This window comes from Canis aureus, chromosome 33, assembly GCF_053574225.1.
Source record: "Canis aureus isolate CA01 chromosome 33, VMU_Caureus_v.1.0, whole genome shotgun sequence".
Taxonomy (NCBI): Eukaryota; Metazoa; Chordata; class Mammalia; order Carnivora; family Canidae; genus Canis; species Canis aureus.
Genome location: NC_135643.1, coordinates 24111275 through 24138904, shown reverse-complemented (window position 1 = coordinate 24138904; position 27630 = coordinate 24111275). Strand labels below are relative to the sequence as shown.

The following is a 27630-nucleotide window of genomic DNA, read 5'->3' as shown; positions in this document are numbered from 1 at the left end:
CAGGGATGAAGATCAAATACATATTTCTTATAAATCTCACCCTCACACCTTCCATGTCAAGCAGTTCTCTGCTCACTGCACAGAGTCTGGTACCTCATGCTATTGTTTGGCTGGATCTCTCTCCTCACCCACCCTTCTCTATCTGACATTTTATGCAGGTCCACCATCAAGCACAGATGCCTTTCTCACCCATTCAGGCTCTGTCTCTCCGGAATCAGCTGCCTCTCTCTCCCTCCACCTACAGATGGCTTCCTCTCTTTGCTCTGACTCTGAGACCCCACACCAGGCCACTGCGGATGCACCCATCCTCCAGCCTGGGCTCTGACAAACAATGCTGGGAAGGCTGCTCCCCTCATATACCTGGGTGCTGACATTCTGGGGTGCATGCACACACTTCCCAGAAATATGTGCCCATTAGGGATACATCTTCTGATTTTCTATCTTCCTCCTACCATCTGGACACCTTTGTCACCCTGTGTGGACTATACATGCCCACACTAAATTTCCCTCCTACTTGGATACCCTTCTCTTGTTCAGGTTCTAGCACCCCTCTTTGGGCCACTGTGACTGCCCTCCATACAGATACTATTTACCATATTATGCTCCATGTTGTGATTTGAGACTGGAGGGAGCAGAAGAGAAAGGAAAGGGAAGAGAGGAAAGGATGTGCTGTCTCTAAGGTTTGCTTGTTAGATTTCCACAGGGAAATGAATGCATGAGAAAGTTTAAAAGATGCCAATTTGCTCCTTATTTTGCAATAGTAATGCAAGAATGAAGACTGAGAAAAATTTAAAGGTATTAAAAAAAGTAAGACTTGACTTTAAATGTCCTTTCCATTGGAGAATTGATTTTTTTTTTAAGATCTATTTATTTGAAAGAGAGAGTGAGAGAGAGGGCATGAATGTGGGGGGCGGGCAGAGAAGGGGGCAGAGGGAGAGGTTTAAGCAGGCTCCTCACTGATCGGGGACCCTGAGGACATGGGGCTGGATGTCATGAGCTTGAGATCATGACCTGAGCCCAAACCAAGAGTCTGTGGCTTAACTGATTCAACTACCTAGGTGCCCCTGGAGAATTGAACTTTTATTTCTCTTCTAGGAGTTTCATGTTTTGTTCTGAAAGGTGACTCCCAAATTAGACATTTAGAAATAAGGCTGGAGTAATGCCTGGGTGGCTCTGTGGTTGAGCGTCTGCCTTTGGCTCAGGGCATGATCCCGGAGTCCTAGGATCGGGTCCCACATCGGGCTTCCTGCATGGAGCCTGGTTCTCCCTCTGCCTGTGTCTCTGCCTCTTTCCCTGTCTCTCATGAATAAATAAATAAAATCTTTAAAAAAAGAAATAAGATTGGAATGAAATAAAATTGGAATGGATGCATGTTCTATCCCAGTTTTCCTGTTTGATAGGTGAGGGAATTGAACCCAAGACCAAGTTTCCCAGGTGACATTGTCAGAAAGAGAAAGCATCTTTTTATATCCTGGCTGGTATTCCCGGTATGCTCTCTTAAATATTACCATTTAAAATTACTTAACCTTTAAGGCAAATTTCTGAGAGATATTATAGTCATTAACATCACGCCTTATATTTTAAACTGTAAGTCCTTTCTCCAGTAATGATATTGCTGATAGAATGCCATATTTTGAGCCCCAAAACATTATCTGAGTAGTACTTTGGTGATCATATTTCATTAGAGTGGAAGATCTAGAAATTAGCCTTACCAATTTGGTAGTTAGTAGCTTGTAATTTTCTGAACACTCTCCCTTAATTGCATGCTTAAATTATGTTAACTGTAGTTGGAAAAGTTGCCAAGCGAGTTGATTATTATTTATTTTACTGTTTATTGTCTTTTGGGGTTGATGGGCAGGCAAAACATATGTATATAGACATGAATGACTACTACAAAATTTTTATTTAAAAAATACACAACACAAAATTTGTATTATTTAAAACCCATTTATATTTGTGGAGAGTCCAGCATCTTATCAATGTTGCAGTTCAAGCCATTTGCTGGATGTGGATGAACCACCTAAAGCATTCATTAATTTCCCAGAATCACTTTGAGTCACTGGGGCCAAAAGGAAAAATAGGCAACAAATTACATTTAAGAATCCAATAAAAATCTGGAAGAGTCTCATCTTTTGTGTAATTTAAGAGCTTAACTGTAACATGAACTTACTTCTGGCCCCCGGGTGAAACATTTGCCTTTTTGTACCATTGTAATTCCCTAAATTATTACTAACAAATATACAGATTTTATTATTGGAAGGGGCACGTCATCCAAGGTCATTTTGCTGATCTCCCTCCAAGACAAGAGGTAGGAGAACCTATCGCTTACCTGTGGGTTTGAAACACTCTGAATCATGGAGAAATCACTACCTATCAAAGCACTTGTGCTTTATCTTCCACAGAAACCTTCCTCTTGGGGACTCTGCCCTGTTACTAGTTAGAGCATAGTTAACACTTTCCATATGATAGCCTCTCAGTTATATCTCATCATTAGAATTTCCTAATCATTCTGGATTCTCACCATTCTGGAATTTTCTCTGTTTCTGTTTTTCACATTTGCATCTAAGTTCCTCATGGGAAAGGAGATTTTGTCCCTTTGCCTTTTTCTGCACTTAAAATCTGCTGCTCTGGGAGGCTGTGCGCTCTCCGTGTGCAAGGCAAGAGCACCGAATTCTTCTTGTACTTCTCCATGCAGCAGCGAATCGAGATTTACTTTATTTCTGGACAATTATATCCACTAGACACAACCTTTGTCCCCAAACACCGCATTCACTTTGCACAAGTTTGTTGATCTCACACCTAAGTCAGCCTCTCTTGATCCCTCACTTGAACAAACAAACATTCATTCTGATCTGCGGATATCCTGTGCGGCGTCAGGAAGGGCCGACTTGGGCAGTGCAGGCTCAGTTAGGCCGGCACCACGCTGCAGATTTGGTTTCCTTTTTTCCTCGGAGTTTACGAAGTAAGACAAAAAAGCAAATCCTGCTAATCTCTTAGACAATGCATGGGGCTCCTGACTCTATTCCAGGAAGTTAGTTTCGTCAAGGTAACAAAGGGACCACCGAGACCAGAAAGGAGGCTGGGGACGCCGACCCAGATGTGGCATCCAGGTAACCCCCCCCCTCCCCGGGGGGAGGGCGGAGAGCCCGGTCGGAGGAGCCACGCGCAGCGCCCGCCGCCCTGCGCCCCGGCCTGGACGCGCGCGGGAGCTCAGGCCGGGGGAGTGTGTGTCACCGAGTGCCAGAGAGGCGGGGACAGGGCACGCCTCTTATCTGTAAAGGGCGGAGGGCCGGACCTCGGAGTTCCAGAGCTGACTTGCCAGAGATAGTGTTGAGAGACAGAGGGAGAGAGAGAGTTGGAGAGAGTTGGAGAGAGAGAGGGAGACAGAGTTGGAGAGAGAGAGGGAGACGAGAGCGAGCGAGCCTGAGACTCACGTGGACACACACAGAGACGCAGAGACAGAAACAGGCAGGCGAGGTGAGAGGTCAGCCTGCAGCCTGGCCGAGCCGGCGCGGCCGTCGGGAGAGGGAGGGTCCCGCCTAGACGCCGGGTCCGGGACTCGAACGCGCTGTTGCCCGCGGCTCTTTGGGGCCTGCGCGTCTAAGCCCTTCCAAGTGTGCTCTCAGCCCATTTAGCAGCAAGACAGGAGCAAGAGGTGGGGTTCTGCCCTGAGAACGGTTTTCGCTCTTCCCAAAGTAACTGCTCGGTTCGGGACTCTATATCCGGGAGGAGCGTGCGGCCCCACACTATGCAAATCCCGGGACGTTTGCAAACCCGGCTCCGGGGCAGGCGGCCCCTGCCCGGCGGGCGTCCGAGGGAGCTCCCGGGGCTGGCCGGCGGGGGGCCCGCTGGCCCTTATCTCTGTCCCCCTTTGTCCTCTTTATCTTAGGCTCTCCAGGAGGCCCGGGGCCCCGCTCCGCCTATCGCTCCCCACGCCCGGCGGCACCTGCGCTTCGATGCGCCGCAGGTCGCGGGCTGCTGCTGTCCCGGAGGCGGCGGAGGCCCAGGGGCGCCCGCGTCGCGGCTGACCCGGACCCGCGCCGACGCCCGAGCCGCGCGCCCTTGGGCACCGACGGCGGCGCGCCCAGAGCGTCCCGGAGCGCTCCAGCCCGCCCCAGGCCCCCGCGAGGCGGCGCCGGCCGGCATGGCCCCGGGCCGGGCGGTGGCCGGGCTCCTGCTGCTGGCGGCCGCGGGCGTCGGAGGCGCGGCCGCGGGCCCCGCGCTGGCCTTCAGCGAGGATGTGCTGAGCGTGTTCGGCGCGAACCGGAGCCTGTCGGCGGCGCAGCTGGCGCACCTGCTGGAGCAGCTGGGAGCCGCCCCCACCCACGGCGTGGCCGAGCCCGCGCGGCTGCACTTCAACCAGGTACGGCGGGGCCCCCGCGGCCCTCGGGGCGCTCGGCGTCCGCCGGCCTCCAGGGGCCGGGACGCACGTCTTTGGGGAAAGCGGAGGGGAGAAGAGGATCGCGGCGTTTCCCAAGTGTGAGGCGGGAGCCTTTGCTTTTCCGCACGCCGCGCTCCTTGTAGCAGGCGCTCACTGAGGGCTGGTGCTGCTGCGGGAGCCGGGCTTCGCGGTGCTGCTCCCGGGGCGCTGGGACGTCAGACCAGTGCGGTTATAAGACTTTAGAGGACACTTTACGAAGGAGGTGAGGCCTAGAACACAGGTTTAGCTAGACATTTGGTAATGCCTAGGATTTCAGGACAGCCATGGGCTACCTGGGGGAATGTTAAGATCATACAGTTAGTACATTTCAAAAAAAAAAAAAGATGCACCTTAGGAGATACTTTTTAGATCGGGACGGTGTGCTTGAATTTTCCCAGCACAGATGGTGGCTCACACGCCGCCCTCATCAACAGTTGCCTGATGGAGAAGAACTGCCCACGAGGTACATACAGCGCAGGTGTCTTTCCTAGGCGGGTTTCATAGGCGCGCAGAGCTGAAGGGGCTGTTGTACAGAGATGGGGAAACCAAGGAGGCCCGGACCGAGATCACATACCCGGTTGGTGCCCAGACTGGGTTTAGACTCTTAGTCTTTAGTCATTTGTCAGGTCAAGTGTTTGATTTTAATTTTCATTCAAAACAACAACAACAAAAATATATTGCTCAGTACCTATACACAGGTTTAGCTAGACATTTGGTAATGCCTAGGATTTCAGGACAGCCATGGGCTACCTGGGGGAATTTTAAGATCATACAGTTAGTACATTTCACAAAAAAAAAAAAAAAAAAAAAGATGCCCATTATAGATACCTAGTCACCTCCCTAATAAATATCCTATGACTGAGTATTTCTTAAAGCTGTGAGGTGGGCAAAGTGCACATTTAGCATCCTCTCCAAAACTCCTCCCCGCTTTTGAAAATCCGGTTAACCCGGTGTCTTGATTTTTTTTTTTTTTCCCTTCTGTTCTTGTTCTGGTGACAGCTGATGATGAACAGCAGTATTCAGTAGTTTGCATAGTGTTTGCCACTTCTGAGCAATGTTCATTTGTGTTACCAGAAATTTTTGCATTCTGAGATGTTGTGGGAAATACTGTATACTCTATCTCCACTCAGGAATTTAGCATTTCCCAACATTATCTAATCTTAGATGCCAGCTAGGGAAACTTTAATCAGGTAAAATCCTTGCTAGTCACATTATAGATAGGCTGGCATTCTTTTCACTAGAACCCCCTTACCTCAATTAAAACATATAATACTTGGGAAGAAGTAGAACTTTCTGACGCCACAGGGGTTTCAGAGGGTGACCTGCCTTTGACCTGGAAGGGTTTTGGGGTCCGCTTATGTATGTTCTTTAGTAAACTGTATATAGGTTCATTTCTGGCATGCTATTTCCTTTTGCTTAGTATCCGAGAACTTCTGTGTTGGAAAACTGTAATGCCCTCATAGTATACAGCTATTTTAGAAAATGAAGCAAACACCTTCCTAAGTGTTTTCTGTCTAGTTGCTTTTTCTCCTTTTCAATTAGGGGAAACAGCTGACTAAAGTATTCTAGGTAGGAGGAGGGGCGGTCATCTGCTTGGAAAGGAGTGCGGGGATTTCGCTGGCAGCTGCATATCTGTGGCCCACACATTGTTTTGACTTAAGTTATCTCCTTATCTTGTCATGTCTGGAGGTGTAGATGAATTATAAAGCGACAGAAGACCCCGAACCATCTTTTGGCAAAGACACTGGAAAATATGCCTAAATTATTTAGGAAAATCGGTTAACTTTATTAGCAATATGATTCTCAGTTTATGAATAAGTCGGATGCCTTAATAAATAAATTATATGTATGTTGACACCTTGTTTCTTAATCTCGTGTTTGCATATTTAAGTACCATCATTATAGCATCTGTGGGCATCAAAAAGAGACAGGAAGAAACCCACAATTACTTTGGAAACAAAGGGAAGCTGAGGAAAGTTTATCATGTAATCAGGCCTAACAAACATCAACTAAAAAGTGCTAAAGAAAACAATAGTCATCAGTTAAATGGTGACAAATGAAATGGCATTCCAGAGAATCCATTAATTTGCTGGCTTTCATATCTGCTCCAGCAAGACACCATCCAATCTGGAGCAAAATTTAGAGCCATTAATCTCTCTCTCTTTTTAAAAATATATTTATTTGATAGAGAGAGAGAGCCAGAGTGCACATAGCACACATGAAGTGGGAGGGACAGGAGGAGAGAGAGAATCCCAGGCAGATCCCAAACTGAATGTGGGGCCCACCCTGGGGCTTGATCTCACTCTGAGATCAGGACCTGAGCTGAAACCCAGAGTTGGATGTTTAACCAACCGAGCCACCCAGGTTCCCCTTCATATCTCTATTTTGAAGAATACAACTTCAGTTTCCCCACCTGCAGTAAAGTAGAATAAATAATGCATGGGCCTATTGTGAGAAGCCTGACTTTCTGACTTTGAAAAAGGCTGAGAAAATAGAATTTATTTTGATACGCCAGGGATTTATCAGATTTTCTAAGAGATCTATTTACAAACGGCATTGTTCCTTTGGATGAGGGCTGTAATGTTTCTTAGGTCAGCTTTTCTCAAGTAATAGACTACCGTACCCTGGAGGTTTGTTAGACAATTTTGGAAGGGCTTCTAATATATATATATATATATATATATATATATATATATATATATATATATATTTTTTTTTTTTTTTTTAGTATCCCCAAGTACTATTAAATTAAGTTGTTGCTTTGGGAGACCAAAGTGACCCAAGTTCAAAACAGAGACAACAAAACAATTGAGTTTATCCTTCTGCTTCTTGTGGTTACTGACATCCAAAAAGCAGGTAGAACAGGCAATCCCAGACAATGAGAGGAGGGACCTCTTTGAGCTAACTGAGTCTTGGGCCCCTAGAATTGGATGTAAGTTTGATCCATCTTAGGGGACTCCCACCATAAACAGGGGCACCCTGGCTGAATGAATACCCCTCGTGATTGATTTAGGGGATTTAAGAACGGCCTCAGTGTTACCCTTTATTTGTTTGGATGTTCCTCTCTCCTCCAAATGTTCTTTTCTCTTCATTTTCTTTTCAAAAAAACCTTAGCTTCTAGTTCTTAGGTGTAGACACTGGTTAAACAGCTTGATAAAAGGGAACACTCTTATCCTCCAAATGATAACTCCAAGCTGCAGGAAATGTGTCTCTTCAGATCAATCAGTTGGCTAGTGAGGGTTAGTTGGGGTGCTGGAGACATGGGTGTGGATGCAGGAGGTTGGCCTGGAAGGTGACCTTTGTTTCACCCATCACCCAACCCTATGATTTTACTTCTCTCTCTCAACTCCTTCTCCTTCCCTTCTTCTTCTTCTTCTTCTTCTTCTTCTTCTTTCTTCTTTCTTCTTTCTTCTTCTCTTTCTCCTTCTCCTTCTTCTTCTTCTTTCTTCTTTTTGATATTTATCCTGCAGGACATATCCTGCTTTTATTTTTCCTTCTACATTCCTGCACCCTGTTACCTGAGCCTTGTTTTTAATCCTCTTCCAATTCATGTTCAATCTTCCTAACACAACACTTGGAATATGCTTCTCTCCTTTCAAAACTCAGCCAGGAGCCGGCTGTCTTTTTGTTGGTGAAGTTTAAATCCTGCGACTGACATTCAAGGTTGACCCTGAGATGCCAACCTATCTCTCTCTACACCTAGCGCTCACTAAACTAAATTATTTGCTCTTTGGTGAATTCACCTGAAACTTTTGCACATCTACTTCCTAGCTCATTATCTTCCCTGTATCCTTCCTATGTCCAACTAGAAAGTCCTCCTTTTCCTTGAATTACCCTATCAAAATTGTACATTTTTATGAGACCACCAAACTCCTCCACAAACCTTTCTGGGGCATCGAAGCCAGCACCAACTCACTGATTACTCTCTTTTTCAAATTCTGGAAGTATTTTTTTTTTTATTATGCTGTTTACACTTAACTATTCATATGTTCAACAGATAGTTTGAATGACTACTATCTAATGAAAATGGTCATTTTTAAAGTAGATGTAGATTCTGATCGTATCACTCCTCTTACTAAAGGAATTCAATTCCTTCAAGGTAAACTTCAAACACTTTAATGTAGTTCAAGCCCTTTTATGATCTGGTTGCTGTGTATTTCTCAAGCCTTATCCTTTGCCACTACTCCAGTCTTCATGGACTGCCCACAGTTCCTGGTTCTCTCTGTATATCTGTTGATGCTTCAGCTATATCAGTTTAGACGTTATTTCTTCAGAGAAGCCTTTCTTGATCTGCTCAAGTGTTTAGTAGGAGCCCCTTCTATGTGATCCTAAGTTAACTGGTGCCTATGCAATCGTAATATATATAGCAATTATAATAGTATGATATGTAAATAATTTCATGCATCACAATATTCTGTTTATATGCCCCCTTCCCCTACACTGATATCTACACATCTGATTTTAAACAAATTGAAGAGAATGACCTGACTCATCTCTGGGGGCTAGTATAGTGCCTGGTACTTAACACATATTTTATGTATTTCTTTTTTTTTTTTTAAGATTTTATTTATTTATTTATTTATTTATTTATTTATTTATTTATTTATTTATTTATTCATGAGACACAGAGAGAGAGAGGCAGAGACATAGGCGGAGGGAGAAGAGGCTCCCCATGGGGAGCCCAATACGGGACTTGATCCCAGGACCCCAGGATCCTGACCTGAGCTAAAGGCAGATGCTCAGGTCCCGATTTTCTGTATTTTTTGAATGGATGTGTGAAGATTGTTTAATACGAGTAATATAGTTTGGGTTCTCCCATGGCATTACAGTTTATTGAGTGAGGGATGACATACACACACATAACTATAATAATGCACAATAGCATGATATGTCTAATTAAAGAACAGCAAACGATCAGCCTTGTGTTTTCAGAAAACTCATCTGCATGAGAGTGTGGAATATTGGGTTGGGTCTAGACGGAATGAAAGAGGAGACTGCAGTGGTTGCCAGATGTAATGATGATTGCTTGAGCCTGGAGACAGTCAGGAGGTAGCATAAAGGCTCTGCCTCTTGTACTAGAAGGACAGGCAAAAAAGTATCCCCCAAACAAATACCTTCTACTTCCATCTTTTGCCTGTAGTGTCATTTAACTATTGTTAAATCTTTTACTTCATTAGTTTCCAGCCTAATGATGCCAAAGGAAGAGGCAGTGAGGGAACTCTTGGCTTTTTATTTCGCTGGATGGTTGGGCGAGCAGTGTGTAGCCAACAGAAGGTGTGTGTGTGTGTGTGTGTGTGTGTGTGTGTGTGTTCATTACATATGTGTTGTATGCATAGATTGTTGTACTTTTTCCTGGGGTGGGGGTAATGGCGGGTTAGATGAGGGAGATTGTGGGAAACCCTGACATGGACGGAGGAGAGAAAGAACATCTTTTTTTTTTTTTTTTTTTTGGCTTTTGTGTTCTGAGAAATGGGTGGGGGTAAATCTTCTAGGAATGCCTTCCAGCCGGCTTGTTCAGGTGAGAAATGAAGGGTGAGACAGAGGGCAGGACAGAGGGCGAGGCTGCATTTAGGTCTCTGGTTGCCTTTCCTTCAAGACAATGTATCTATTCTCATCTATTATTCACTCTCATTTAAGTTGACTGTGTACAGTTAGATCATTGTTTCCAAGAAGTTTTGGGAAAATGAAGGACACTCTTAATTCATTTGACTATGATGTCAAGAGCTTAGTTTGCCTCCATGCCAGGTATGATTGGGATCCATTTGGGAAAATGCCCTTTATTCTTTCTATATCTAACTATCCTATGAGTCACATGCACTCTTTTGTACTTATCAAAAAGAATTATATCTAGGAATTTATTGATCTTTTACTATGTGTCATACCTTTTAACTAATTTATTTGTATTATTGTATTTTATACTCACAACAATCCTCTGATAGTGGCACCATTATCATCTTCATTTTACACATGAGAAAAATGTGGCACAGAAAGGTTAAGTAACTTGACCAGTGTCACATAGTAAGTGGTGGAACCTCAGGTAATCCTAAACACTATCCCAGAATGGATGTTTTTAATTATAGTCTTGAAAAATCACACTCTTCCTAGCCTGGGCAACTATTACTTCAGATTTTGAATGACGAGTAGAAATTTCTCATCATTGATCACAATCATTTTATTGATTGTTTAGTCACATGAAGGGAACTGTGCCAAGACTATAGAAACCCCAGAGGTGATAATGGGTTGTCTTCCTTAAAGAGCTTCTAATCGAAATAAGGAATAAAACGGAGACTTATTCCTTATTCCTTTGCCTTGAGAAGGTGTGCAAGGCAAAATTGTGTAGTAGTTAAGTAATCACTGAGATAAGGTGAGAGATATCATTAGATTGGCCATGATTAACCGTCATATGAATGCTGGTGATAGCATATGCTACTGGTTTCACGGGAAGCAATGAGGGAAGAGTAGGTGAGGGGAATTACGAACTCTGACCGCAGGCAAGTCTGTGTTACGAGGGGGAGTTTGAGCTCTCACACACATTAACAGGAGAGGGCAGAGGTAAAAACTTTTTTCCTTAATGGGGGTAGATCTTTATTCCTCACTATGGGTGTTCAGAATAGAGTAGCCCGGTGGGAGATTTGCAGTTTTTATGTTTTCCAGGATTCATGCCCTACTCCTGTTTCCCAATGATACCCATTTTGGGAGATGCTGAGGGCCAGGGACTTCTTTCTCCCATCATAAAAATTCATTGCTTTTCAACTATGACTGTTGTTTAAAGGTTATTTTTTTTCTTTAAATTTAATGTTCATTTGAATTCTGTATGTCATCAGTTTCTTTTGGTGGTAGTAGGGGTTGGGGGAGAAAAATAGGAATATAAATTGGAATGGAAAATGAGGCCTGGAATTGAAAGGGATTGATATTTCTCAGGGAAAAGAAAAGCCACCCCTTTTTGAAGGCAGCTTAATGTGGTTGGTGATAAGAGTCTGCAAGTTACTTATTTTCAGAGTGGCATTTCCTTAAGGGACTGACCATATTGCTAGGTGCAAATGGTTAATATTACGATCTTTTACCATGAAATTTACTTTGAAAAAATAATGTTTCTAAACTCTAGACCACCTAAGAAGCTGTAGTTTTCAGAGAGTTTTCCCATCCTCAACTCCAGATAACAGTAGGTTCCTGCATGTAATTGAAACTAATTAATTTATTCTCAAACTATTCCAAGTTTTCTGTTTCAGGAGCCAAATGGGTTCACCAAGTCTTGAGATTTGTTTTATAAAGAAATGAAACTATCATTGAATTACCTTTGTGATGATGGGATTTGGGAGCAGAGAAAATCTCCCGAATGGAGCCTTGTTTCAGCTGGTTTCTGTCTGCTTCCAAAGATCCTCTGTTGTTTTTCTTGGCTTGGAGTATAAGGAGAACAAAAACAAAAATCTGTAAATCTAGATCAAAGGTGTTAACCTGAAAAGTAGTATTTTGCCTTTCAAGTCTAAATATTTAATACCTTGGCTTTTTAAATAACTAACTGAATGGCTAAAGAACAAAAACAGGTGTGCATTGATAAGGCCTCTAAGGCTTTAGTTCCATGAACCTAGCTTAAAAATAATCCAGAGTTGTCATCGATTTATTTGGTGAGCTTCTTAGATCTCTAACTATAGTAGCAAATACAACATAATGGTTAACAATTTGGCCTCTGGAATCAAACAGACCTGGGCTGAAATTCTAATTCTGTCACTTATTAGCTGGGGAATCACAGGCAAGACACAGGCAAGTCACTTAACTTCCTCAGTCCTTAGTTTTTACATCTGTGAACTAGAAAAATAAGAACCTTACTCATAGAATGGTTGTTTGAACTAAAAAATAAATAGGAACAATCATAACGTTTACTGAGCAATCACTGTATTTCAGGCACTTCTATATTTATTACATTACATGTAATAATGCAAATAAGATTTTTTCCCCATTACCTCTATTACTTCAAATAACATAACAAGTAAGACAATATGTGTAAAACACTTAGCATCATTCCTGCCTCAAATATATGCTCAATGCATAGTTATTATAATACTGTGTTACTTGATACATCTACACTCTTCTTAACAAAGTCGTCTTTCACTAGAGGCCTGAGGACCCGAGGGTCAGTCAACTTACAGAGGAAAGCACTACTATAAAAGGACAGCTAGGATTAATGAAATGAAGAGTTCAGTGAGAAATATGTCAGTCCAGTGACTTTGGTTTCATTGTTAGTTTCCATTGCACCTCTCACCTTGAAGTTCTTTTACCTTTTGCCTCTGCTTCCCTTTGATTGACCACTACTGATAAATTCCTACAAATGTAAACCTTAAGTGTATATAGGCTAATGAAATAATATTAAGTATTTCAATATGCATTGAAATTATGGACATTTCTTCTCCTCCAGATTTCTTCTTCTTCAGTGTAGCCTCCACTTCTGAGGCTACATTAAGGAGTTGGCTGTATTTTATTATTTTTGTCCAAAATTTACATCACTACTGAAATGTGAATGGTTGATAGTCTATGTTATATTTCTAGAAATTGATGCAATTGTGGTTTTAAGTTTAGATTTACTTCAGGGTCTCTGTATGGGTTTTATAAGCTGACTGAATCCAGGGCCCTTCACATCTAGCTGGCCTTGTTAGTTGATAGCACAGGAGCTGCTTTGGTCTCACTGGAATAAGTGGGAGATGAAACGTAGCCCAGACTTTAGATCAATGGGAATGGTAAAATCAGTAGGCCAGTTCTGAGTTGGGTCACAGATCGTTCCTGCTTCATATACATATGAGCACATGTGCAAAAAACACAGTTTCTTTTATTAAGGAATGCAAGCTATTGTCCTGGCTGATTGAGTTTCTGTATCAATCATGATGGATCAGGGATCTTAGAATTTAGGGATATTCTTCGCTTACTTTACCTACACACCTTAATGAGAAAAGCTAGACCTTGGCTCTATTTCTAATCTTGAGATGAATGCCAGTTAGGGAAATATTCTTTTTAAAAATTAATTAACAATTAATTTTATTAATTTTTATTTTTCTCTTTTTTAAAAGATTTTATTTATTTATTCATGAGAGACAGAGAGAGAGAGAGAGAGAGAGAGAGAGAGAGAGGGGCAGAGACACAGGCCAAGGGAGAAGCAGGCTCCATGCATAGCCCGACATGGGACTCAATCCTGGGTCTCCAGGATCACACCCTGGGCTGAAGGCAGCGCTAAACCACTGAGCCACCCAGGCTGCCCACAATTAATTAATTTTAGAGAGAGGGAGAGAGGAGGGGAAGGGGCAGAGGGAGAGGAAGGGAGAGAGAACCTAATGCGGGGCTTGACCCTGAGGTCATGATTGGAACCCAAATGGAGAGTTAGATGCTTAACTGACTGAGTTCCCCAGGCACCATCCCCCCTTTTTTCAGTTAAGGAAAGATTCCGGGTAGGACCTGCACACTAGGAGAGGAAGCAGGTTCTGTCCTAAGAGGAATGAGGCTAACATTTATGGAGTACTTATCATGTTCCAGGCACTGTGCCCAGTACTTCCTTAAACACCATCCCATTAGCCCTCTTAATCTCACCGGGTAAGTGTTCTAGGTATTTCCAAGAGAAAAGCCAGTCTTAGTGGGTTAAATACTTCACCCAAAGTCATAGCTCAGAAGTGGCAGAGTGAGAATTCCATTCTAGGGTGACTGGACTTTGAAGCCTATGCTCTTTCCACTTTTGTTCCTCATGCTGAGGAATATCATCCCAAGAGCGACTGATTGATTTTCCAAAAAGCCAAGTGTCCCCTACTGCCATCTGTGTACTTGGATGTCAGGGTAGAATTGCTGTGAGCTTCTTGAAGCCACTGGGAACTATACAGTCATTTGAAGCAGGAAAGTATTCTCTGTTGATATTACTCTTGTTTCAGTAAAAGAAGAAAAAAGTTGTTATTTTTTTCCTCGTGCTGAAGTTGTCTCTGCAATAGTCAGGACTAGCTCTAAAACCTGATGTTAATACCTTCATAGTTTTTTTTTTTTAACCTTGCAATGTTATTTCCTGATTATTGGCATTTGATACTCAAAACATTATTGTGAGAGAATGAAGCCATATATCAGTCTCCCCAGAAACTGAGACACAAATAAGTCATTTGTCAGAAATGTCCACATTTGTCTGGGAGAACAGGCATTCCGAGTCCGAATGTCCATTTCTTCTCCATTGTCCTGGTTTGCAGCAGATGCTGTGTTAGTGGGGCCCCTATGCTGTGAATCCCCTGAATATGAATATGCCTTTGTGCCCTGCTTTCTGTATATAATTGAACAGTGGAAATATTTGAATTCATATTCCATTTCCCCACCTTCCACAGCACATAGGGCTCTGGCCCTGTCCCCAGTGCTTTCATGAGATTACTCTGTAGGACATCCCCTAGAACCTTCTTATGGCTTCCCACACTGGGCGCTTCTCAGGCCTTACCTCTGCCAGCGCTGGTAGGTCTTACCTCTACTACTATTGAGCACATCCTACAGGAAACACACCCTCCCCTTGCCGGCAACCACATGTGCCTTGATTTTCTTATCTCTCTGCTTCTTTTTGATTTCAGTGTCCTTTGCTCATCCTTTAACTATTATTGTTCCACAGGATTCTGTTTCAAGTCCTCTTCCTTTTGATTTTACACACTCTCTTTGCACAACCGCAGCCTGTCCTCTGGCTGAGGTTATCACTCATCTGTCTATGCTCTGTAAAGAGAGGGCTGGGTCCAGATTTCTCTTTTGAGGTTTAGCCTGGCACATCCAGTTGCCCATTGATGTGCCAACTCAGCAGGTCTAGACTTGTCCCAAATGGAGCTCATCAACTCTATCCTTCCTCCGTCACAACCTCCTGGTAAGTCCATTTTGCCAATCTCAGTAATCAGCATCACCATCTGCTTGGTTGTTTGACTAAGCTGAAAACCGATGTCATTCTAGACACCTCTCCCCCATTATTGCACCTAAGTCCTGTCATGGTAATGTCAATGTCAACATATTTCTGACTTAATCTTTCCAAACTCCAGGGTTCTCTGTTGTCTAATGGGGGTAGTTTTACTTACTTGATGGGATTGTTGTGAAGATGAAATGAGTTATTGTATCTTGCCATTTAGTCCTCTGCCTGGCATGCAGTAAATGCTCAAAAAATCCCTGCCATGTTGCTGCTTCCGCCAGTCTTGCCCCGTGCCAGTCTGTGTGCTCCTCATTACTGCCTCCAGACTTAAATCTCTCATTTGCAAATCTGGTCATTGCATCATCCTCAAGTGGCTTCTCATTAGTGTTAGAATAAAATCTAAACACCTTGCCTGATACTTAAGGCCCTGCGGTAATAATCCTACCCCCATATTTCTCCAACCTTATTTCTCCTTTTTTCTTTACATCTCAGCTTAGATACTGTTTTCTCCTGGAAGCCTCTGACAGTTCCGTAACTCTAGGGTGGGTTAATTATCCTTTCTTCACATGAAGGAATCCAACTTTAGCACTTATCAGGCTATCCTATAGTTACTTATATTTATATCCAAACTTTTCAATAGTCTGTAAGATCTGGGAGCTTAGGGGTTGGGCTTTTTCAATCACTTTCTTTTTTTCTGTAACTAGCATAGTATCTGGCATTTTGTAGGTATTCAGGAAATATTTATTGAATGAATGAAAACTTCTACCTTGTAACACTAAGTTTTATACTGACATACTAACATAACTTTTTAAATTAATCTAGTTGCCTCACTTAATTCAAGGTAAGCCAGCCATTCCTTTATTTTTTTGCAGGCAAATTTTTAAAATAGTATAAAAGAAATAGTATGTTAAAATATAACCTGTGTATCATTGAAGTAGAAGGAAATAATAGTTTTTTATTCCTTCTAATTTGTGAATTTTGTCAGAATTTTTTCCTCATTTAGACTTGGATTTTCTCCATGGCTTATAGTTATCATTCTTAGGGCAAGTTGGAAATATTGGTGTCAGTATAGCTTATTTGTAGTATCAGGGCCACCGAACTGGTTCTGGGAAAGTTTCCTGGTATGAACAGAGAAAGTCGTGGTTGGAAAAATTGGCTCTTCAGAGATAAATGACTGGTAAGTGACTCTCAGGTTGTCCAGTTGTATTTCTCAGAATTATACTCAGGTACCATGTGCCAGTTTCTAATTTTTTTTTCATCCATCCTTCCTTTCCTTAATCTGGCAAATTAGTGATTGTTATAAATGAAGTATCTTACATGTCCAAAGCCTTGTTGGGGTTGAAGAAGATATAAAAGGAATACATCCACCCTTCCAAGATCTTCATGTGATCTTATTAGAAAGCTATCTATTTTCACCAGCAGGTGATTATATAAGGAAGCACACTGTGAGTGCTAACCGAAAATACCGTGGGTATGGTAGTCTGGTGAGCATAGCAGTATTAAGCAGAGGAGGTGGGGCCAAATGTTAGGACAAATAGGGATTGTAGATATATCCAAAGATATATATCACATATATATCTTTGAGAGGAGATATATCAGAATTGTAGGTGGGCGGCATGGGGCATAGAAGGTAAAATACAAGACACATGAAAACTTTTTAGTTAGAATAGCGAGTTCAAGTATGCTTTTGGAGGATAGTGAAGGGACTAAGGAAGATTGGACACAGATAATTGAAGTTCTTCAGTGTCAGGACTTTAGATTCTTGGCAGAAGGGAAATTTTTTGTTTTTCTGTGGGGAGCCAGTTTGAGTAGAAGAGTGACAAAGGCAATTTTTAGTAGAAACAATCTTTTGGGGATGTAGGATAAACAGGGTGAGAGGTATATTAGATAAGATCGATTAGAAGTTCTCAGGGTGACAGTTAAGTGGTATGTGTCATTCTTATGTGCCAGACCAGAGTTTGTAACCCTTTGTACTCTTACAAATTATTGAGAACACCAAAGACCTGGAGTATATGTGGTTTATATCTATTGGTATTCACCGTTATAGAAATTACTGTTGAAAAAATTTTAAATATTTGTTTACTATATTAAAAATAACATTAATAAGCCTATACCATATTAACATTTTTTAATGAAACATAATTGTATTTTCTATGACAAAAAATTAGCGGGAAGAATGGCATTGTTTTTACATTTTTTCAAATCTCTTTAATATCTAGCTTAGTGGAAGACAGATGTATTCTCATATATGCTTCTGCATTCAATGTTGTGACATATGTCACATACTATCTGGAAAATTCATTGTTCACTTATAAAAGAATGAAAGTGAAAAAGGAAAATGAAGTCTTCGTATTATTATAAAAATAAGTTTGACCTTACATTTTCTCTGGAAGGGTTTGGGTAATCTCTAGGGGTCCCTGGATCACATTTGAAAACCACTGTGCTAGGGATACCTGGGTGGCTCAGTGGTTGAGCATCTGCCTTTGGCTCTGGTTGTGATCCCAGGGTCCTGGGATTGAGTCCTGCATCCAGGTCTCAGCAGGGAGCCTGCTTCTCCCTCTGCCTGTCTTTGCCTCTCTGTGTCTCTCATGAATAAATAAATAAAATCTTAAAAAAAAAGAAAAGAAAACCACTGTGCTAAAGATAACTTTGAAAGATGAGCTCACTCTTGGTGGCATATGCCCCAGCTCTGCCTGGAGAACAGTCATACCTCCTACACCTTAATCCTGGAGGGACTGAATGGGAGGCTCTTGGTGAGCAGCAAGGCCCAAAGAATCTTCTGATCGTGGCAGCAAATGGGAGAGGGCCATCCTCACATGTGATGGAAAGTATGGTAGCTTCTACCATCTAGAAGCAGGTCAATGTCCCAAAGCCAAGAATCCAGACTGAGTATCTGTGCTCTGATATTATGTCAGGCTTTTAGGGGTGAGAGGTCCTTGAGAAATTGAATGTAGATGGGACAGGGCTGAGAAATCTGTCAACAGCTAAAAATCAGAAAACTTTGTAAACCTATTTTAAAAAAGTGCACCATAGCTTTTAAAATTCCTTTTTCTTCAGTAAAAAAAAAAAAAAAAAAAAAAAAAAAAAAATTCTAGCCTGTCTTAATTGTGTTTGGAGGTACCTAGAGAAGGAGATTTAAGAAACTCCTCATGATTTAACTTTATTTTTCTAATTGAGATAGGAATACATATATATTGTCTAAAACTTTGGCATCTATTGAGAAGCACAAAGAAAAAATAAAAATCACCCATAATTTCATCAGTGTTTATCCTGAGATAAACACTGTTAATATTTTGAAGAATACATTTCCAGATTTTATTTAACTTTTTTTATCATAATGATGTCACTCTATGCATATTGTTTTATAATACATCTTATTTCCTTGAACAAGGTTTCATAAAACAAGGTATCTTCTATTTTATTTTATTTATTTTATTTTATTTTATTTTATTTTATTTTATTTTATTTTATTTTATTTTATTTTTCTTAAGATATCTTCTTTTAATAGCATATCCAGGAAAAGCCTGTTTTGTCTCCTCTTAAGAAATAGTGTTGAGAGTGAATGTGAATGCATGCATATATGTGTATGTGTGTATGCATGTGTGTGCATGCATGTGTCTGTTTGCGTGTATATGTGTGCATTCTGGGTGGGAATGCATTAGCACTCTAGTGGCTCCAGGAGGAAGTATAAGAAAACTTGAGGGAAAAATGGAAAATAAACTGGGAAATCAGAGTTGGGAATCACTTGATTAGCCATTCCTTAAACCTAGAGAACACTTGCCTAGAATGTATTTTGCTCAAACCTTAGAAAAGTCTGTCTTATCTTGGTAAAATAGTATTGAGAAAACTCTGAAGAAGAAATTGAGAGAGAAAAAGTTCAAGAGAGTGTTGGTAAGTGTGACTCAGTGCATATATGCATTGAGCAACATCAAGGAGGTTCAGAAGTGATATTCATGTTCCTTGTGACTAAGGTTTGGTCGTTCCACTATTGCATCAGTAACAAATATAGAGGTGATGTTCTCAATCATTCTTACTTTGAATACTCCTGCTGCCAGTGTAGTTCTGTGCTGCCACTGGTTCTATGACATTGTGCAATCACCCCTGAAAGGATAAATGAATGGGACTATTCACCTGTGTTGGAGTCAGAAATGGCCTTCCAATTGTTAAACTCAAACTACCCTTTTAACATTTAAATATTTAAGTTGTTCTTTTGGGAACTTTGGCTAGTTGCCATATTTGAAACACTCTTAATGTAATACTTTACTTTCTGCTCTTGTTTACTTTTTCATTAATTTGCTTAGGTTACTACTATGAACTTAAAATGTTTTTGCAATTGGCTTTTAAAAATACCGTGAAGTGAGGGGTTCATTCATGCATTTACACATTTATTCATTCAACAAGTATTTACTGAGCCCTATTGTGTGCCAGGCACACAACATTATATTATTAGTATTAGCATTATTGAATACTGAGGTAAATATGATCTCAAGGTTTCCAGAGGTTTCTTTCCCATTACATTATTATTTTGGATCTTCTCCTTTTCCTCCTCTTAATATGTTCCAAAGAATCTATGGCCAGTCGTACTGGTGTCATAGTCGTATGGTTATGTGATAGTAGCTTGGGTGGATGAATTAACCGGTTGGCTTCTCTGCTTGAGCTGCAAAAACACTGACTTTAAAATAGTAACAGGGAAGCAAAGCATTCAAAGTGGCACACATCCAAGTATTCTAGGTTTGATGATTCTGTTACAGGAGGACTTCTTGGCAATGTCAGCAGCCATGGATAGGTAGTAGAGAGTATTGTGTCAGGTTCTGGGCTTTCTGCTGCTTGAGTGTGGTTATTGTACCTGTTCAACATTCCTGGTTGAGTGATGAGTAGGAGGGCTATTTGAGGGACAAAGGATTACAACTATCATGCATTTCCTTCTTAACTCTCACCATGGTGGGAAAACCTGGCTGGTGTTTGATTGTTCTCAAGGTTTCTCTTTGGGTATGATTTAAGAGTAATTTAACTCTGTGACTCAAGTCACTTTAAGGGCAAGAAATATTCTCCTTGCCAGAGTCTAAACAGTTCTCTCTTTCATTATTTGTGTTCTTATCAGTGTTCAACCAGCAAAACATAGGGGTATAGCAGCAAGAGTATTGGCTTAGAAGTCAGAAAGTGCAAAAAGACAGTCTGAATTCTGTCGTTAACAGTAATAAGTTGTTTCATCTTGGACAGCTTACTTTTCTAAGACATGATTTCTCCATCCCAGATTTCTCCTTAAATTTACTTTAGTAACTGGTGTAGGGATTCTAAGAATATTGCTTTTATGTGCTCCTCAGTACTCTTGTAATAACTATTGTTTAGACAATTCATTTTTCAATGAATCATATATTTACTTGCTTTACTGATTTCTGCCTAATGTAAGTTTTTGTTGGTCACATCTTATCTCTCCAGCCAGCAAAAGCACTAAAGAACATTTCAGACTCAGCACATGTATCTCATTCTTCAGGAAGTCTTCCCAGACCTTTTCCTTCACAGTACTTTGCACCTATTTTTACTGTTGCCCTTCCTACATTAAACTGTAGCTATATCATTTGTGTATATATATATAGAATCTACTGAATGGTAAGCTTATTGAAGATGGAATCATGTCTTGTTCTCAGCACCTATCAGAACATCTGGCCCAGAGAAGATGTGATCGACCTGTGTTTGGTGAATGAATATATGAATGGCAGTGAGGGATAAGTTGGATTGGCTTTGATGAGAGTAGGACAGATGAAGATTTTGGGTGGATTCTTATTCAGACTCCTACCTGTCACATATCTTCAAAAAACAGGAGATGAGTCCTTCACTTAGGGTATGGGGAAGGATGAGTTGTTTGGCTTTCATCTTAGCTCCATACTTGGCAAGTTCTGGAAGATGGCTATAGCTCCTGCTGTAAAACAACAGTGTGCAGAGCAAGGCAGTGTAGAGAAGTTACTAAAAGGAAAGGAGTTAGGGCTCTTTCAGACTTGGATTCTAATTCCCATTCTATTCCTAGCTCCCCTGGGGCTTGGTAATGAAATTTAAAGTTTCTGTGGCTCATTTACTTGACATCCTAGAAAACCGACTGGACTAGATCTTTCATTCTAGTTTTGATTGTCACAGAGTCTAAGTGCATTACAAGGTGCTTTCTCTTCCTACTTTCACCTTCACAAGAGAGTACATAGCCACACTTAGCAGTGTACTTACTGGGTATGTGAATGGTTCAGTTTCCACAGAAGCACAGATCATGAAAAAACAGAATCTGAAACCATCATTGGAGTGACTTTTGAATGGGATTAGATTTCATTTCTCATGGGGTGTGAAGGCCTTGGGACAATGGGTATGAGGTCAGATGGTCCTAGGATTCTGTATGACTTAATTTGTGCCATTCGAGTAGATATCCAAGTAGAGAAAATAGCCTACATGTTGAGAAAAGGAAGAATGGAGCAGATTTAAAGAGTGAAAAAGCTTATCTTTTCGTTTTCCCATAGGTTCTGGATGTAGCATTCATTTCCTAGTTTTAAAAATGTCTTTTGAATGATTATATATCAATCAGGACTCTTTCATTTGTAAGTGAAGAAACTTAATTTTAATTAGCTGAAGTCACAAAGACAATTCATTGTCTCAGGTCACTGAAGAGTCAATCTTTAGGCATAGCTGTATCCAGGGATTAGTTATGGTGCTGGAAGCCTATCTGTCTCTAAGCAATAGTTCACCTTCTTTCACATACTAGAAAGATGGCCTAAGGAAATCCTAGACTCATAGCAATCCTAGTCAGAAAAGAATTTTTTCCAATAGCTCTACTAGATAGTTGACAGGTTTGGGTCACATTTTCCATGGTCAGCCCCAACTACATCACATAGAAGGAGGCTCCCAAGACAGGAAGGTGGTCTGTTACAGGATGATGGGGGTCCTGGACAGGCAAAAACAACAGGTATTCAATATATTTTACTGGCCTACATGATTTCTTCTGTTTTGGGCTGGTCTGGCTTTTTCTTGTTCTCTGTCTCTTTTTACTGCTTTTGCACAATTTATATATGTATTCCCAAAGGTTTTCTCTTCTTTCTGTGCTCTGTCCCCTGATGATCTTCTCCCCTCCCACTCATCTCTTATCTCTTTACTGAAGACAGCTGCATCCTTATCTCTGGCCTCTACCTTTCTCAGAAAAAGCTCACTCATCATTTCCATCTGGTGACCCACAGGCATTATAACTTAAAATGTCTAAAACCAAACTGGCCACCATCCTCCCAAATATGTCCCTTTTCCTAGGTCCCTCAGTCACACTGGTGGCGCTATCTTCTTTCTACTTTCTCAGAGGTCTAACCTCAAAGTTGTTTTTGACGATTTCCTCTGCATATCATTTCTCCCTTATAGGAACTTTTCTAATGCTTTATCATTATGTATCATGAACTTATCACTTTTTCTCTCGTTTCACAGATATTAGTATGTGATTTACTTCTGCCATAATTACTAGATTTCTTGATGGAGGGTGTTAGGACTATTTTTTCTTGGTTGCCATCCTTCAGCTTCCCCCACCTGCTCCTTCTCCCATCAGTATTATGCCCAGACGTTTGTGATTCCAGAAATATTCGTTGGATGAAGGAAAATATTTATGCAATACCTAATATAATTACATTGTTATTATACATGTAGTATAATACAATAGTAGTTGAAGAGATAAAAACAGATTTTGTTTAAGAACTATTGCAATAGGGGGATCCCTGGGTGGCGCAGTGGTTTGGTGCCTGCCTTTAGCCCAGGGTGCGATCCTGGAGACCCGGGATCGAATCCCACATTGGGCTCCTGGTGCATGGAGCCTGCTTCTCCCTCTGCCTGTGTCTCTGCCTCTCTCTCTCTCTCTCTCTCTCTGTGTGTGTGACTATCATAAATAAATAAAAATTAAAAAAAAAAAAAAAAGAACTATTGCAATAGGGAAGAAGGGACCTTAGTGTAGAACTGGGCCCAGTTCCAAATACATCATGGACAAGTGAAGATTTATAGCCAAGGAGCAGGGTAGGGGTCAATGAATTGAAAATTGCTATGAGGAAACATCGTGTGTGTGTGTGTGTGTGTGTGTGTGTGTGTATGTGTGTGTGTATTTTGGTTAAACAAACTTAACAGGATTCTTGTTGAAGGCAGGCCAGGGTGACTAGATACCAAAGATGGAAGATTCTTTCTAAGCTGACTTAGTAGGATTCTTGCTAAAACTGAACAATGCTGGCCCTCCAAGGATGGACACAAGGCTGAGGCCTCACAGACTTAGAAGAGCCTGACCAAAGTTTTGTCAAGTACAGCGCCTGTATCATTAACCACACTGTGTCATTTCAAATCTTGCCTGATTCTTCATGTATCATAAGCAAGTTTTAACTCTACAAAATTTTGGAGGAGTACGTTGCCCTAATCATTCAACCCTGCCCCGAGCTCTCCCTGCATCGGTGTTTCCACAAAGATATGTCTGGGAAAGATGCAAAAACAACAAAACAAAACAAAAATTTCTGACTAGTCAGAATTGGTCAGGGAAAAAGAGTAGGGGAAGTAGAAGAAGAAAATGCATGGGACTCTGGTTTAATGATTTTGGATATAATTTGAGATCTTATTTTATGATATGAATCTAAACCCCCATACCTCTACTACTTTCTTACTTTGGCACTTCATCTATATAAGACCCATTTGAAATCACCTTAATGTGGCAAGAGACTAAAGGAGTTTAACTCAAACATTGAGAAAAGTTCTTTAAGAAAAAAGTCAACCCACTCAATAGTAGGGTGTTTGCGGGCTATAGTCTACCTCTGACAGCACAAAGCTCTGTAGTAAACAGCTGGGTGGTACTCTTGAGAATGGCAGTGTTGTAAAAACAGATGGAAAGACAAAAGCTCAGTAAATAAATGTAAAACAAATGGTAAAAAAGCTCAGGAAGTTTTATTAGGACACATACTATCCAGGCTTATCATCCTGGATTGTTTTGTGAAGAGCCCTTGTGGATCTACTGGTTTCATAATTTATTCCTTGTTTGTTTTGGAGGTGAAGGGGTGTGTTTGAGAGGATGTTTGACCTTCCTCAACGGTTCTACCGGTTTTGTTGTCACCTCACTGTTCAGGCACTGGGCTCTCATCCTGTTTGTCCCTGCTCTGGGAAACACCACCCTTTTCTTAGACAACTGCTTTCTTTGTTTCAGGTTCAACTTTGTTAAATCAAAGCATTATGAAAATTGAGATTGTAAAGCCAAATAGGCGATTGTATAAAGCTATTGGGATCCTAGTTACTGGTAGAGGACTATTTTAAATAAATCAGGCCTGCCATTAATTGAGTTTTGTCACACTGCTAGTATTCTGTTAATATTCTGTCCTCATTCTCAAAGGCAAAGCCTAGAGTTTTTTTTTTTTTTTAAGTTTTAATTTAAATTCCAGCTAGTTAACATACAGTGTTATATTAGTTTCAGGTGTACAATTTAGTGATTCAACACTTCCAGGCAACACCTAGTGCTCATTGCAACAAGTGCCCTCCTTAATCCCCATCCTCTGTTTTCCTCATCCCCCTACTCACTCTCCTCTGGTCACCATCAGTTTATTCTCTATAGTTAAGAGTCTGTTTCTTGATTACGCAAGGCTTAGAGTTTTGTCATCTCTCCACCTCCTTGTTCTTTCTGGAGATTGAGCAGTTGCCACTGTCAAGGTGTTATTGTTCCATGACCATCTATCCAGCCAAAATTTCTACACAGATGTTGCATAGATTGTCAAGACTCTACGCTCTCTTACAGTACTGATTATATGTTCCTTTGGCTGCACTATATATTTTTTTTCCCCAACTGTATGAAGGACAGTGTCTTTAATGACATATGGTGGGCAATTAAGGCATTTTTGAGGGTATCGACTTTCAAACTCTTAACTGCCATTTACAGTAAAAAAATGAATTTTACATTGTGATCCAGTATATATGTGCATGATGCATACATAGTTAGAGCAAAAGCTTCACTAAATAATAATTTCCCTTGTTGTGTGTGGTACACTCTATAGTTTCTATTATATCTTTTAGCTCCTTACAAAATGCTGACTGTGACATTGCATGTGGATTTCCTGACCCACTGAGTCACAATTTGAGTCTGAAAAGAAATGCTTAACAGTCACCAAGTTTTAGGAAGTCTTAGTATGCTAATTCTGAGAAGACTTTGGAAATTATCTATGGGCAGTTCCCCTTTTCATCCTAGTTTATAGTTGGAGGAACTTGAAGTCCAAATAGGTTAAGACTTCCTTGTGAGGAAACAGTGCTGTTTTATGTTTATGCTACTATATTCATTTATTTCTGGAATCTTGCAGTGGGCAGTTTGACCACATTGACTTTAACTTTTGAGTCTAGCAGTTATGCTCCTGGGTGGCTTCATGATAACAAATAAATTATTCCTACTTTCCTTCCTTCAGTTGACCTATTTTCCCCTTCCATTAGTTTATTATCCCCCCTAGTTTCTGCTGAAGACAAGACTGTTAACAGAGCGTTGAGTGTGCTGTCTCTTCTTCTAGGGAAGGCATGCAGCTATCATTGTCATGAATCCAAACCCATTGTCATGGGTTGAACAAGGAATAGCTTTAGGCAAACACTTAGGCATTAAAAAACAAAAAGTCTAAATGAGAACTTTCTTTAAGGCATCTGCAATTTTAGTTTTGCCCACTGCATACATCTTGGTGTATTTGATGTTTTTTCATCTTAATAATCAGTAGTGATCTCTTTATACCGATACCTTTCATTTTTAGTTTTATTGTTTCTGTTGTGAAGGAAATCACAGAACTTTGTGGTCAAACAGTTAACATCAACTTTGAGTTCTAAATACCATTCATAGAGTGTTAGTCAGCTTGGAGTGCCATAATGGAATACTATAACCTGGATAGCTTAAACAATGGAAATCATTTTCTCACAATTCTGGAGACTGGATATTCAAAATCAAGGGGTCAGAAGGGTCTGTGTCTGGTGACGGCTCTGTCTTTGGATTGCAAATGGCTGCCTTCTAGCTGTCTACTCACATGGTGGAGAGAGAGAGAGAGCAGGCAAGCTCTTTGGTGTCTTCTCTTATAAGACCACTAATCTAGTTGGACCAGGACATCACTCTCATTGCTTCATCTAACCGTAATTATTTCCCAAAGGTCTCAACTTTAAATATCAGTATATTAGGAGTCAGGGCGTTAATATATGAATTTTGGGAGAACATAGTCCAGTCTATAGCACAAAGCTAAGTTAGATCATAGTCGAGTTTAAATATTGGCTGAAGCATACAAAGAATTTTCTCAATTGTATTTATTAAAGATAGATTTTTCTGTTTGATTGAATGGATATTTTTCACAATCTGTAACTCTTATCATGATTATTAGCTATAGTAACACATTTAATTTTTTTTACATTCTTAATAAGCAAGTATGTGGATGATACAGTTAAAATATACCCAAGAAAAAACTGATACATCTAAAAAGTTATTTTCATAAAGAATTTTTTCCTAAAATTTTTTATTAATAGTTAATGAATTTCTAAGCAGCCCAAACACTATTTTCAAAACCTTACATGGTATAGAAAAGCTATCCGCCATCACTGAGAACCATACATATTTTAGCAAATAACCATATATGCTAAAGACATACTTTAAAACAACTTTTATATATTGGAATTATTATTGCAGTCTAGAAGCATGGACTAGTTTCTTAATTAAGAAACTATAAGGAAGCCAGGTGTTTGGCTACAAGAAATGTTACAGGGAGCTACTCCAGTAATATACACAAAATATCCATTCAATCTAAAGAAAAACAGAGAGGGGAGATTGAGAATATAGAATCATCTTTAAGTTTTTTTTTTAAATTTTTTTTAAATTTATTTATGATAGTCACAGAGAGAGAGAGAGAGAGAGAGAGAGGCAGAGACATAGGCAGAGGGAGAAGCAGGAGGCAGAGACATAGGCAGAGGGAGAAGAAGCAGGCTCCATGCACCGGGAGCCCGACGTGGGATTCGATCCCGGGTCTCCAGGATCGCGCCCTGGGCCAAAGGCAGGCGCTAAACCGCTGCGCCACCCAGGGATCCCCATCTTTAAGTTTTTGATTTGAAAGTTATTGGTCTACTTTTAATGTCTGTAAAGTCCTTGGAAACCCCCAAACCAGTTCTTAATCGTTTTGGCTGCCATAGGTAGACTGTTGATCAAGAAGAGTTTTTGTTTTGTTTTGTTTTTTTAGTTTGTTTTATTTTTGCTATTTTTTCTTGTTTCTAGGTTTAAAGAGGCATGGGCTATATTAAAATTTTAGGGTTTTTGTGTAGAGTTAGTTCTGTGTGTCTAGCTGAA

At 40.7% G+C, this 27630-nt stretch overlaps 1 protein-coding gene across 1 annotated transcript in view; it reads left to right on the top strand.

Annotated features, from left to right (window-relative positions):
* The first annotated feature begins 4129 nt into the window (after window positions 1-4129).
* SLC39A8 (solute carrier family 39 member 8) overlaps window positions 4130-27630 on the top strand; it is a 73474-nt gene continuing 49973 nt past the window's right edge. Inside the window, exon 1 of the mRNA XM_077882141.1 lies at window positions 4130-4363. Within this exon, the coding sequence (XP_077738267.1) occupies window positions 4145-4363 (219 nt within the window). The 5' untranslated portion in view covers window positions 4130-4144. The remainder of the gene's footprint in view (window positions 4364-27630) is intronic.